The sequence below is a fragment of the Pseudorca crassidens genome, chromosome 19, assembly GCF_039906515.1.
Source record: "Pseudorca crassidens isolate mPseCra1 chromosome 19, mPseCra1.hap1, whole genome shotgun sequence".
Taxonomy (NCBI): Eukaryota; Metazoa; Chordata; class Mammalia; order Artiodactyla; family Delphinidae; genus Pseudorca; species Pseudorca crassidens.
In genome coordinates this window covers 34,882,452-34,897,380 of record NC_090314.1, presented here as the reverse complement: position 1 = coordinate 34,897,380, position 14,929 = coordinate 34,882,452, and the positions used below count along the sequence as shown (strand labels likewise).

At 38.0% G+C, this 14,929-nt stretch overlaps 1 protein-coding gene and 1 pseudogene across 5 annotated transcripts in view; one reads left to right on the top strand and one right to left on the bottom strand.

The window, feature by feature from the left end:
* Positions 1–14,929, top strand: part of TRIM37 (tripartite motif containing 37) — a 155,689-nt gene that overhangs the window by 91,191 nt on the left and 49,569 nt on the right. For all 5 annotated transcript variants that reach the window (XM_067714083.1, XM_067714078.1, XM_067714079.1 and 2 more), the window contains 3 exons: positions 11,328–11,456; positions 11,799–11,988; positions 13,863–13,981. In XM_067714083.1, the coding sequence (XP_067570184.1) occupies positions 11,328–11,456; positions 11,799–11,988; positions 13,863–13,981 (438 nt within the window). The remainder of the gene's footprint in view (positions 1–11,327; positions 11,457–11,798; positions 11,989–13,862; positions 13,982–14,929) is intronic.
* LOC137211580 (palmitoyl-protein thioesterase 1 pseudogene) lies at positions 9,503–10,854 on the bottom strand (annotated as a pseudogene).

The following is a 14,929-nucleotide window of genomic DNA, read 5'->3' as shown; positions in this document are numbered from 1 at the left end:
AGGCCTGGTAATGAAGGGGAAGCCAGCAAAGGAAATTGAAAAGAGCAATCATTAAGGGCAGAGAAAAACTAGAAGAAATGAAATCTCAAAAAAATTTTTAAATGCATCTCAAAACAGTGGAGTGGTTGTATCATTGAGAGGCGTCAAAATGAAGGGCGGGTGACCCTTTTAAGAACCATTTCCATTTAGGGGTATAGCAGAAGTGAATGAGGTGAGAAAGCAGAGCATGTCTGTGCAGCTCCTTCAAGAACTGTCACAATAAATTGGGTGGTCCCTGGAGGGTTGTGGAGTCAGGAAAGAGTTTGTTATCTGTGTGTTGTTTTCTTTCATTTTCTTAAACATATATGCTTTTCTTACCTGGGTGTTTTTGGTGGTACATATACATAACATAAAATTTACCATTTTAACTTTTTTTTTTTTTTTTTTTTTGCACGTTATGCGGGCCTCTCACTGTTGTGGCCTCTCCCGTTGCGGAGCACAGGCTCCGGACGCGCAGGCTCAGCAGCCATGGCTCACGGGCCCAGCTGCTCCGCGGCATGTGGGATCTTCCCAGACCAGGGCACGAACCCGTGTCCCCTGCATTGGCAGGCGGACTCTCAACCACTACGCCACCAGGGAAGCCCCATTTTAACTATTTTTAACTGTACAATTCAGTGGCATTAAGTACATTCACACTGTCGTGCAACAGTCATCACTATTCACCTCCAGAACTTTTTCATCATCCCAAACTGAAATTCTATATCCTTCGAACAGTAACTGGGCACTCCCCCTTTCCCCTACCCTCTGGTAACTACTATTACACTTTCTGTTTCTATAAACTTAACTATTCTAGATATCTCATATAAGTGGAATCATACAATATTTGTCTTTTTGTGTCTGACTTATTTCACTTTAGCATAATTTCTTCAGGGTTCATCCATATTGTATCAAGTGTCAGAAATTCATTTCTTTTTCAGGCCAAGTAATATTCCCTTGTATGTATATGTGTGTGTATATATATATACACTACATTATGTTTACCCATTCATCTGTTGATGGACATTTGGGTTGTTTCCACTTTTTGGCTGTCATGAATAATGCAGCTATGAACACATGTGTGCAAATATCTGTTCAAGTCTCTGCTTTCAGTTTTTTGGGGTATATACCTAAAGTGGGATTGCTGGTTCATATGCTAATTGTGTTTAATTTAAAAAAAATTTTTTTTAAATCATGGTAAATTTTACCACATTTTGTTAAACAAAATTTACCATCTTCACCTTTTTATGTGTACCTATCAATGGCATTAAGTACATGCACGTTGTTGTGCCAGCAACACCACCATCCATCCACAGAACTTTTTTTTTTATCTTGCAAAACTGAGTCTCTATACCTATTAAATGGTAGCTCTCCCTTCTTCCTCCCCCCATCTCCTGGCAGCAACCATTTTGCTTTCTGTCTGTATGAATTTGATTTCTCTGGGTACCTCATATAAGTGAAAACATAGAGTATTTGCCCTTTTGTGGTTGACTTATTTCACTTAGCATAAGCTTCTCAGGGTTCATCCATGTTGTACCATTCAGTGCAAATATCTGTTCAAGAATAGATGTTTCATGAACAGACACAAGGAATATCTTGTGGGATGCTGATATTCTCTTCCTTTTTATGGTTGCATAATATTCCACTGTGTGTGTATATACTCATTTGTTCACCCATTCATCTTTTGATGGATACTTGGGTTGACCATGTATATGAGGATTTATTTCTGGGCTCTCCATATGTGTGTTTATTAAAATGGGATATATTAATGCTTGGTACTGATGGCAATAATACAGTAGAGATGAATAGGAAAGGGGATAATTGCCAAATACATAGGATTCTCTTAAATAAAGATGACAGTATGATAGAAAAATGAGTAAAGGTTATGATTAGGTTGTTAACATAAGTAGAAATACAAAACGGCAGTAAATGTATGAAAAGATACTCAACCATATCTAGTTGTCAAGGAAATGAAAATTTAAAACCAAAAGAAATGATGCTTTTTGGATGGACTTTTGCAAAAAGTTTTTGTTACATATTTCTGCAGATACTTCCCCTGTTGTCACTTGTTTTTGTTTTCTGGTAAACGTGAAATTTTAAATTTTTAAATTTCAAGATCTATTAATAGTATTCATGGTTTGGGGATTTAATGTTTTTATTTGGAAGGCCTTTTCAACTCCAAGTTTATAAAAACAACACTTATTTCCTTAGTTCTAGTTTTGTTTTTTAACTTTTTTACATTTAGGTCATTATTCCATATGTAATTTGTTTTTTCCATGATGGTGTGTGAGGTAATAAGTTCAGTGATCCACCCCCCTGCCCAACCCACCCACCCAAACGAAACATGTTCTTTGTGGGGTTTTTTTTTGTTTTTTTTTTTGTTTTTTTGCGGTACACGAGCCTCTCACTGCTGTGGCCTCTCCCGTTGTGGAGCACAGGCTCTGGACGCGCAGGCTCAGCGGCCATGGCTCACGGGCCCAGCTGCTCCGCAGCATGTGGGATCTTCCCGGACCGGGGCACAAACCCGTGTCCCCTGCATTGGCAGGCAGACTCTCAACCGCTGCGCCACCAGGGAAGCCCACGAAACATGTTTTTTGAAGAATCTGCTCTGTTCAACAATATGGAACTCATCCTTTATATTATAGACCAAATTGCCGTATTTACATAGTTCTGTTTTTAAATTCATTCATAGAGGTTGAACCAGGTGAAATTGCCAATATGAGACTTTTTGTTTGTTTCTGGCCACACCACTCGGCTTGCAGGATTTTAGTTCCCCGACCAGGGATCGAACCTGTGCCCCCTGTAATGGAAGCACAGAGTCCTAACCACTGGACTGCCAGGGAATTCCCAAGAAACCATTTTCTTTCTTTCTTTCTTTTTAATATTTATTTATTTATTTGTGGTTGCATCGGGTCTGAGTTGCGGTGTGCGGGATCTTTCGTTGCAGCACACGGGCTCTTTGTTGTGGCATGCGGGCTTCTCTCTAGTTGTGGCGCACGGGTTCCAGAGTGCATGGACTCCAGAGTGCATGGGCTCTGTAGTTGCGCACGCAGCCTTAGTTGCCCCTCAGCATGTGGGATCCTAGTTCCCCGACCGGGTATCGAACCCGCGTCCCCTGCATTGGAAGGCAGATTCTTAACCACTGGACCACCAGGGAAGTCCCATGAAACTTTTTTTTAACATATAAAAACAGCAGTTTGATATTGTTCAACCAGATATTTGTTGTGTTGTGTACCAGACCCACACTTTTTTAACCATTGTAGTTTTATAGTTTGTAATACTGTGATATGTTTGCCTTCTTTTTTTTTAATTTTAATTTTCAAAAAATTTTATTGGGGTAATTTACAATATTGTGTTAGTTTCTGCTGTACAGCAAAGTGACTCTGTTATACAAATACATACAATCCAATCTTTTTTAGATTCTTTTCCCATAGAGGCCATTACAGAGTATTGAGTAGAGTTCCCTGTACTATACAGTAGGTACTTGTTAGTTATTTATTTTATATGTAGTAGTGTGTATGTCTCAATCCCAGTCTTCCAATTTATCCAGCCCCACTCCCCAGTAACCATAAGTTTATTTTCTGCATCTGTAACTCTATTTCGGTTTTGTAGATAAGTTCATTTGTAGCCTTTTTTTAGATTCCACATATAAGCGACATCATGTGATATTTGTCTTTCTCTGTCTGACTTACTTCACTCAGCGTGAGAATCTCTAGGTCCATCCATGTTGCTGCAAATGACATTATTTGTTCTCTTTTATGGCTGAGTAATATTTGACTGTATATATGTACCACATCTTCTTTATCCATTCCTCTGTTGATGGACATTTAGGTTGCTTCCATGTCATAGCTATTGTAGCCTTCATTTTATTTTTGTTTTCAAAACTTCTTTGATGGCTCTTACATGTTTACTCTTCCAGAAATTAATTTTGACTGGAATTGTGTTACATTTAATGCATTAATTAACATTTAATTTGAAGAATTGACATCTTTTCAGTACTAAAACATTCAAATTTAGGAATGTGGTGTTTCCATTTGTTCAAGTCATCTGTTATGGACATATACTTCTTCAGAGTTTTAGTTTTCTTCATATAAGTTCTGCATGTGTCTTGTTATTAATTTCTAGGTATATTATAATTTAGGTTGCTGTTGTGATGGGATCTCTTTTCCCCCTCATAATATTTTCTAATTATTAGTTATTGACATACAGGAAGACTACTGGTTTTAATATGTATTCAACCCACTTAGTGAACATTTTAAATTGTTAAGTTTTTTAGTCAATTATATTGAATTTTCTATGTAGACAATCATATCATCAGGAAATAGTCATCGTTTATCCACTCCTTTCCTGCCTATTTACTTTTCATATTGCATTGTCTAGGCTGGGACCTCAGAACAATGTTAACTAATAGCAATTATAGAATTTTTGTAATGTTTTCAACTCTATTTGGGAATTCCTTTAGTTCTTAATCTCATTAAATTCGAATTTTGCTATGTTTCAAAAGGTAGTTTTTATCAAGTTGAAAAATATATCCTTCTATTCCTAACAACAATAATGGTTAACATTTACTATAATGGTTAACATTTACTAAGTGTTTATTGTGTACCAGGTATCATTCTAACTATTCTGAGTCACATGTATTAACTCACTTAATCCCAACAACTCGATGAGGCAAGTTATTTTTATCCCCAATTTACAGATAAAGAAACTGAGACACAGGGCATTAAAGGGTCCTAGAGTTTCACAGTGGTAATTGCAGAGCTAAGAACTTGAACCTTAAAGCCTGTGGCTTTCACCATTACACCAAACTACCTCTTTTCCTACTGTGAATGAAAAAATGTTGTGTGCCATATCAGTAAACAAAGGATGTTGCAGCTGCGTGAGGAAATTCAGAATGGGAGAGTCCTGAGGGAATTCAGGATGAGAAAGAAAGGAATGATTTCAATTAGCCCAGACTCTTGCATCTTCCCATACGTAGAAAAGTGCTAATTCATTAACTTGAGATATCTGTGGGATTTTTTTTTTTTTTGATATTTTGTAACTGACTGTAATCTTTTGATGTGCCAACTACCTGGCCTTTGTTGAAAAAACCCATATATATCCTGGCTCCTCCATTGCCTCTTTGGAACAGTCCCTCAGAACTATTCTGAGAGGCTGCCTCCCGGGCTTGAAGTCCTCAGAAACTCTGCCAAATAAAACATAATTCTCAACTTTTAGGGTGTGCATTTTTTTCAGTCAACACTACTTACTAAGAGTTTTTTTAAGTCAAGAAGTTGTGTAGAATTATGTCAAATGCTTTTTTATTGTCAGTCAAAACAATCATATTATTTTGCCCTGTTACTCTGTGAACACAGAGAATTATATTATTTATCTAATACTGACCATTCTTGAAATTCTAGAATGAGTCTTTCTACTTGGTGTTGGTTTGTAGTTTTTTAATATACCATTGACCCTTGAACAACATGGTTTTGAACTGTGTGGGTCCTCCTATCCACAGATTTTTTTCAATAAATCCGCAGTTGGCTGGGTCTTTGGATGCTGAACCACTGATAAGGAGGGCCGACTCTAAAGTTGTGCCTGGATTTTTGACTGCGTGGAGGGTTGGCGTCCCTAATCCCCTATTCTTCAAGGGTTAACTGTACTGGCTGTTTTTAGTTTGCTAATACTTAGGATTCTTTTTTTTTTTTTGGCTGCGCAGCATATGGGATTTTAGTTCCCCCTACCAGGGATCGAACCTGCACCCCCTGCAGTGGAAGTGTGGAGTCTTAACCACTGGACTGCCAGGGAAGTCCTAGCTAATACTTAGGATTCTTGACTATGTAGTCAATAAGTAAAACTGAGCTATAGTTTCATTATACTATCCTTAACACATCTGAGTTCCAAATTTATGCCAATCTCCTAGAATAAATTCAGAAGCTTTTGTCCTTTTCTATGCTGTAAAATTATTTTAACATGTTATCTGCTCGTTAAAAGTGTAATGAAACTCATCCATAAAGCTATCTAGTGGTTCTTTCAGGGATAAAACTTTAACAGCCTTTTTCATTTCTGTGTGTTTATTGGTCTCATATTTCTGCTGCTTCTTAAATCAGTTTTCATAATTAATTTTCCGAGAAAATTAATTTTATTAGATAAATGTATTGGTATAAAGTCATTTGTTCCCTTAAATTTTAGAAACTTCCTCTGCATATGGGATATTAACTTTTTCAGTTATATCATTGCTTATTTGTGTTTTATTTTTTCCCTTGATTTGACTTGCTAGAGGCTTGTCCATTTTATTCATGTCTTCAAAGACCTAGTTCTTAGATTTATTTCATCTAGTGTCTTCTTTTTATTATGTTAATTTCTGCCTTTGTTTCTGTTAATGCATCTCTTCTTCATTTTTTTCCCTTAACCAATAGTTTATGTATACTTTGCAGTGGAGAAATTGGTCATAATTTTTTCTCACAGCACCTTTTTTCCCCAGATGTACAATTCAGCAGTTTTTAGTATATTTACAAAATTGTGTGACAGTCACCATTATCTAAGTCTAGGACATTTTCATCCCTCCTCTTATTACCAAACTTAGGTTCGGCTGCTTGCTGCTCCAAAGCCAATAATTTGAGAGGCAAGTGTCAGTAGAAAGGAAAGGTGCTTTAATCAGAAAAGCCGGCAGTCTGGGGGGACGGTAGACTTGTGTCCAGAGGCCAACTGCGAAGATCATGCTTAGCCATGACAGTTTTTAAGGGGAAAAATGGGGTGGGGGGGTGGGGGGGAACCTCAGTGAATCATCGAGGCAGGAGGTTGGGTTCTGCATCATTCTCCAGTCTGTGTGCACATTGGCTGACTCTCCCTTCAGATGTTACCTCGCCCAAGTGATCCCAAGCAGGATTGCTTAGGGGGGCTGTTGGGAGTAGAAAGGTAGTCATTTTTTTAAACTGCTAAATTCTTCATTCTTACTTCTTTTTTTCTAGGAAAAGAATCAACAAGGCATGGTGTGCATTCAGGAGAGCAAAAGTCAAGAGTTGGGTTAAATTGCCTAGTGATCTCATTCCTATAATTAGATTCTTTTAAGGTTAGAGGGGAACAGAAATGGGCAAACAGGAAAGGGACAAAAGAGCTGCTTTCACTCTTGCTGTAAACTCCATACCCATGAGTTGTTATTCCCCATCTTCCCCTTCCCCCTATCCCTCTGATAACTGCTAATCTATTTTGTCTATGTGGATTTGCTTCTGGACTTTTCATATAAATGGAATCACACAATATGAAGCCTTTTGTATCTGGCTTCTCTGGCTTAGCATATTGTGTTCAAGGGCCATCTGTAATGTAGCATGTATTATTTCATTCCTTTTTATGGCTGAATGATACTTCATTGTATGTGGGTACCACTTTTTGTTTGATCTACTCATCAGTTGATGAGGGCTTGGATTTTTTTCCCCCACTTTTTAGCTATTATGAATAATGATGCTATGAACATTCATGTACAGTTTTTTGTGGGGACATATGTTTTTATTTAAGTATATGCTTAGGAGTGGAATTGCTGGATTGTATGAGAACTATGTTTAACTTTTTGAGGCACAGCCATACTGTTTCCAAAGCAGCTGCACCATTTTACATTCTTCAGCAGTATATAGGGTTCCAATTTCTCCATATCCTTATCAACACTTGTTATTGTCCATCTTTTCTTTTTCTTTGCCCATTGAATTATCTTGGCCTCCTTGTCAAAAATTAATTGACCATAAATGTAAGAGTTTATTTCTGGACTCTCAGTTCTGTTCCATTGGTCTATACTTCTGTCTTTACACCAGTACCACAATCTTGATACTATAGTTTTATGGCAAGTTGTGAAATCATAAGTGTGAGTCCTCCATACAAGAGTGTTTTGGGGTATTCTTATTCTGGATCTTCTGCATTTTTCTATGAATTTTAGGATCAGCTTGTCAATTTCTGCAAAAAAAAAAAAAAAAGACAGTTGGAATTTTTATAGAGATTGTGTTGAATCTGTATTGTAGATCAAGTTTGGGAGTATTGCCATGTTAACAATATTAAGTCTTCCAGTTAATGAACACAGAATATTTTTCCTTTTTTCTTTATTTTCTTTCAAAAATATACAAGTCTTAACATTTCTTTGTTAAATTTTTCCCTAAGTATTTTATTCTATTTGATGCTATTGTAAATGGAATTGTTTTCTTAATTTCATTCTCGGCTTGTTCTTTGCTGATGTATAAAAAGTCAGTTGATTGTTGATCTTATATCCCACTACCTTGTTGAACCTGTTTATTACCTTTTTTTTTTTTTTTTTTTTTTTTCGGTACGCGGGCCCCTCACTGCTGTGGCCTCTCCCGTTGTGGAGCACAGGCTCCGGACACGCAGGCTCAGCGGCCATGGCTCACGGGCCCAGCCGCTCCGCGGCATGTGGGATCTTCCCGGACTGGGGCACGAACCCGTGTCCCCTGCATCGGCAGGCAGACTCTCAACCACTGCGCCACCAGGGAAGCCCTGTCACCTTTTAATGCATCTCTTCTGCTTTCTTTTTATTTCTTTTTATCATTTTTCCATCTCCTTGAGTTTATGCATGTTAGGCCATTTAGTTTCCATTTTTTCTAATTCTTTTTTTTTTTTTTAAGAAGCTACTCTTTATTTTAGACAACTTCATAGAATTATTTTCACACGTCCCCACTTCTTACCTTTCATCCTCTTAGTTGAAAAGTCTTGAGAGAGGTGAAAGAAAAATCACAGAGGGTAAACTTTGCAGCAGTAACAAAGTGCTTCCCCCAAGTACAGCTAACCGTTTCCGCAAACTGGCATTCTGCAGAACAGTCTTCTAAAAAGTGTTGCTAGGTTTTCATGGGATAAAGGAGTAGGGGCTAAGACGTCCACACTCAAATAGTGTGGGAAACGGTAGATTAAGGTTGGTGTTCTGTACTGTAACAGGAATTCTCAGAGTCCTTAATATTCTAAGGTGGGTTGATCTTCAAGAGGAGAAAAGGGATATGGAATACTCCCTAAGCTTTTTGAGCAAACAATCTTTTTTTCACAGAACACAGCAGAAGTAATTTGAAGTGTGCAGTAATCTCAGGTTTTTGAGCTGGAAGTTAGAAAGCCTGATCTCTTCACATTTTTCCTCCCATTCTTTGCTAATGCCAGCAATAGAGTGACTCTAGAATCTGGACCACAAGTCATATTTAGAAAGGACAGGTTCATCAAGGATGGAATGGAAAGAGCCAGCTACCTCCTCCTTTTTCATTTTACATTTTTCTTTAAACCTCCCCCTCCCCGTGTAAGCTAAGCAATAGGTACACTTCCTCCCTTAAGCAATCCTTGGCTGCTATTTCCCTGCTTTTGTGACAGAGCAACTAATTCATCACTACCTGAGGAGACAAAAAAGTGCTACCAAGGCAAGATGGTGGGCTGCCGGAATTTGTCTAATAATAGCTAAAACACCACAAAAAGCAGCACACTCACAGAGAGGAGGACAGCCTCAAGAAATAATGTGGACACATCATCCAAGCAATACTTTTCCAAGCACTGGTCAAATCTCCACCAGCACAACTGAAGCATTTATGTGAATACCTCAGGCCTGGGTACTGGCCTCTTGGTTTGAGATGTGGCTAGATTTTCCTGAGAAAGGCATCTGCCTTAGACTCTGTCTCATTGGTTTACTTTGTTCAGTCTCTTCCGGGCCTGGGCACAGTTCTGCCACTGACCTGCAGCAAACTCCTAATTCCTAAAACAGTCTGACCACATCAAAGAGTTGTAAAGCAACCTCCATGGTTATTTAGCTAATTAAACTTGCATTCAACATCATATGCTGATAGGATGAGGCAAAGGATAAGATTCCAATCTTGGGTCTTTCCAAGCAGGGCATGTTAGATGGTGACAAGAGAAGGATTAGTTGCTAGCTGGATCTGAGCTCAGGCTTGGCCATGGAGGGAACTGGTTTGGAAGCGTGAGGGGTTTCCTGAGCTCTGGTGCAAACTACAACGGTTTCACTCAAGGAAGGGTATGATGTGGGCATAAAACCATGCTTCAGACTGTTGAAGATGGTCCCCTTCGAGAGCCAGGAACACCAGCTGTCCTGCGTTGTCCATTGCCTTTAGCCCCAGGGGGTCCTGTGTGTACAGGGTGCTCTCCTGTAAGGGAATGATTTCCTTGGCTTGGCCACTTCTGTAAAATCCAAACCACTCAGAATCCACGGGGTCCACAGTGGAATCATTGAGGAATTTCACCACCACAAACTTCTTCAGGGCCATCAGGTTTTTCTTGTAGGACTCATTGACACCTCTCTCCTGATTAGTATCTGCCAAGAAGATGCTGTGGTTGCTATGTCCTTCTTTATGGGGTCGTGCCAATATTCTGCTTGCACCAGGCGTTCTTGTATAGCTTTGTTGTAAGCTCCAGCATTCACTGTTTTTCTGATCAAGTCACAGATGTGAGAGCTCTCTCCTGGGCAGTGAGGGAGTCCAAAAACACCTTGATGTTGTCCCTCAACTGAGATGAGATTGATCATAGGAGCATCTCTGAGCCACTGCCCTCAGAAATTGGCCTCCCTAGGAGAATCCCATAGCATTGTAGCCTTGCTGCAATTTAGGATCCTTAGCAAGAATCTGACACACCATTTTTACTTGGGAGTTGACATTCAAAAAGAAGCTGTTCTCCACATCCTCTACCAGGATCTTCCCAATCTCTAAAGATAAGACGTAAATTCCAGGTATTTTCTTCTCAACCATTTGTTTAATAGTGCCCGTGCTTAAGGGATTACAACAGCTGTCTCCCATCCCATGCCAGATCACCAGGGGCAGTGGCGCTGGCAGGTCGAGATGCCCCAGCACCGGGGAAGTGCAGGACCCCGGCAGGAAAGTGAGAGCCCTAATTAATTCATTTTAAGGCTATACATTTTCCTCTAATTACTGTTTTAGCCACAAACATCTTGAAGTATTATAATTGTGGCTTGTTTCTAATTTAGCGTTCATTTCTTTTTAATCCAGTAATATTCTACAGTTTCCAAGTGTTTTGGTGGTTATTGTTCTGTTGTTAATACTTAGTTTAATTAAACTGAGATTAGAGTTCATGTCTGGTACGATTCTTCTTTTGGAGTTCACTGATAATTTTCTACTTTTGTAAGTTGAGACTGTTCCACAAGCAGCAAAATAGGAATACCTTTGGCATAAAACCCCAAATAAACCAGTTGGGACCAGAGTGTTCTGTTTATTTTTGGACACAGTAGATGGGAATACCTTTCATGGATGATAAGATTAAATCTTTCTCTGACTTCCTAGGTAATAAGTTTTGTGCTATTTTATCATAATCAGAAATATTTTAAAATGTCTTTACAGCCACAAATAAGAAGAGTAATTCACCCAAGCCAGCTCGGTCCAGTATAGCAGGTAGTCTGTCACTTCGAAGAGCAGGAGACTCTGGGGAAAATAGCCGTTCAAAGGGAGATTGTCAAACTCTGTCTGAGGGTAAGTTTGGAGAGTTTAGAATGTGATCTTGGTGGGTAGATGTCTGTTACTCGAAATTGATCTGATGGTATAGCTTTAGACCTCTAAAGGCACCAAAAATGCTGAAACTCAATTTGAAAGTTCCTTGATCACACAGAACAGACCCATCAGTAAGAAAGTGCAGCCATTAGACTGCATATTAAATAGTTGGCATCAAAAAGACTAGGTTATATTTTAAAATTGTTTTTGAGTTTTCCTGCAGTTTAAAACTATATGTATAGTGAGATCTCCTAATGTGGAAACTAGAGAGAGAACTTTTTGTTTGTTTGCCTTCTTTCTGAATATCCCCTTCATTTTTTGTAGGCTCCCCAGGAAGCTCTCAGTCTGGGAGCAGGCACAGTTCTCCCCGAGCCTTGACACATGGCAGTATCGGTGACATTCTGCCAAAATCTGAAGACCGGCAGTGTCAAGCTTTGGATTCAGATGCTGTTGTGGTTGCAGTTTTCAGTGGCTTACCTACTATTGAAAAAAGGAGAAAAATGGTCACCTTGGGGTAAATTAAGTTCTTTTGTTTATGTAATGGAATAATAGCTAATAGTTTTGTTTGGCACTTTAAGTCTACAACGTAATGAACATAATAAACTTCTAGTTTGTTAATTTTTTAGCAGACAGTTTATTTGTTGTATTAAAATGTAACTTCAAGCATCAGAGACCTTACCTTTTTCTTTCTTCACAGAATGAGATAGTACCAGAAGTTCAGTTTGAATACATTAGAGCTCATTTTCACTGGTTAGGATAATAATGTTATATAATCTTGGGTGACCTCTGCCTTGTGACATTTTTGGGTCAACTTTTTTTTCCATCTGTCCCATATTTTTCAAAGACATTTGTGCTATGCTATATTATGTCCCATAGGTCTTTTACATGAATTTTGTATAGAACAAAGCACTTCTGGCGATTTTATTTTAAAACTGCTTTTCTGCTTTCATCTCACCTTTTTTTTCCCTTTTATGAAAGTGTCCTCAAAACACATAGTTGGAATTTCCCAAAAGGATATATATATGTGGTCATCAGTACCTTTATGTCTCTCCCAGGAAACATAAACTCAAATCCCAGTCATGTCACCCAAACATAAACTCAAATCCCAGTCATGTCACCCAGTCGACATTGTCAATTAAACTTCCATCCATTTAAAAGAGAGTGATTATGGAATGTATTGTCTGTGAATGTGCTAGATGAGCCATTAATATCCATTTGCTGATCTATTATATGCATATTAAATACATTTCTAATTTTAAACAATGGAATAATTCTACCTTGGAGGCTTTGAAAAGAACTTTGAATTAAATTTAGAGAAAGATTAATATCCCTTAAGTTTACTTAATTGTATAGAGTTTTAAGATCTGGATAATTACCAAATCTAATAGGACAGCTGGTGGCTGTTTTCTGTTCTAGCTCAAGTTTAAGCAGTGGAAGGGTGTTACAATCATTGGAGATTGTCTGGTCCTCCGCATTGCCTAGCCTGGTTTTATACATGTTCCTTTCAAGATGAAGCTGCAACTAGTTTTTATATTTTGTTATGGAGATTTATATCTGCCTTTAGTCATAAAGATTAAATGTGTACGAATGTGCACTTTTTTCTAGATTGTAAAATCCTGTATAAATGTGTAAAGCTCATAGCTATAACCCTCATTTTACAGTTAATTACACTGCCAACCTGGGTCATGTGGTGTTTTCCAGCTTGTGTTTTTTTTCCTTGCCTTAAGGTAGTATAAGCAAAAATTTTAAATGCTAGTAATAAATGGTTCAAAAATGGAAGTTAAAAAAAAGAATATTAAGTTAAAATTTCCCCATCTTTGTCTCCCATCTGCTTTGTTTTCCAACCTTCTGCCCACACACATTCCTGCTGTTTTTAATTTTTTGTATATGCTGTCTTCTCAGCTTTCACGCATATTTAAGCAATATTTAAGTGACCATATAGCTTTTTTAATACGAAAGGTGCACCTTGTTTTCTCACTCAGTATACCTCAAAAGTCTTTCCATATTGGTGAGAACATGTTATTAAGGACTTATATTTATTTTTAAATTGGAATTCTTATTGAGATAATTGTAGATTCACATGCAATTATAAGAAAGAATAGAGGGAGCCTGTGTACCTTATCCAGTTTCCCCTAATTATAACATTTTGCAAAACGCTGACATATTATCACAACGAGGATATTGACGTTGATGCAATCTACCACTTTATAACCTTTCATTGTGAGTCTTCTAGTGAATCTTTTAAAAGTAAAACTTGAAATTTAGTATTAAACACCAGTGCCCTATACCCTACTTAGTTTGCTCAGTTTCTGGACAGGAAAAAAATCTAGATTATTGTATCAGTGACTAGTTATACAAGAATATCAGGTTATTTTCTCCCTCTTTGAGGACTAGTGTTAAAGGAGGTCGTCTGGAAGGAATGCAAATGACTGATTTGGAAAATAATTCTGAAACTGGGGAATTACAACCTATACTACCTGAAGGAGCTTCAGTTGCCCCAGAGGAAGGTAAGGAATGGTAAAGTCATAGTTGGCGGGAGGCGAAATAATCTTTTTTTGGTGGTGGTCGGGAGTGGTTGGTTTAATAAAACAGTTACTGAGATGTTATCTACTATCTGACATGCTTGATCTGAAAACAGCATTTGTTGTGCCTCTGAGTTTGATTTACTAGGACATTAAGCACAATGGAAGGCAAAATGGATAATCGACTACATAAAAGGACATCTTACTAGAACAGGCATTTACAGGGAGAAAGTCTGCAGATACTTCATTTGCTCATTCATTAAATGTGTTATGCTACCTACATGATAGGCATTGAAGTTTTGCTAGATATGAAAAGATTAAATTGGATATGTTCAGTATCTTACAGGAAAAACATGCCCCCAAACAACTAATTAGAATATTAAATGTTAAGTACCTTGTCTTTTAAAGTCAGTCTTGATTAATGTTTATAGATTACTTTGCTCTTTTAGAAGGATTCCAAACTTTAACCATTTAAAAAATCCTTTATGGTAACTGACTTCTACTCTGCCAGTTCATTCTCAGTTACATTTCTAGTATTTGTCTACGTGTTCTTCCAGGTCCATTATTCTTTATCTGAAAGTGTAGAAGACTTTTTTGTAATTTTGAGTTAACAGAAGGTGCTTGAAACAAGGCTATGTGTGTTGCCCTTGCTTGTCCTTTATATGTTAGCAGAAAAGCATGTCAACTTTATTAATGATATTTGACACTGAGATTTTTCATTTCTTAGTGAAACTCTGCCACCTACCACCTCTGCACTTATTTGAATTTCAACGATTGATGAATTGTAGCTCAAAGCATATATAAAAGGTGCCAGCATCTACCTCTGACTGCTCTGTGAGTGTGTGTGGGTGGTGGCATTTTCAGGCTTTTCAGTTAAAGAACACTAAACATTTTGGTCTTCCATCTTAGTTGGTGCTCCTGTGGTGGGCAGCA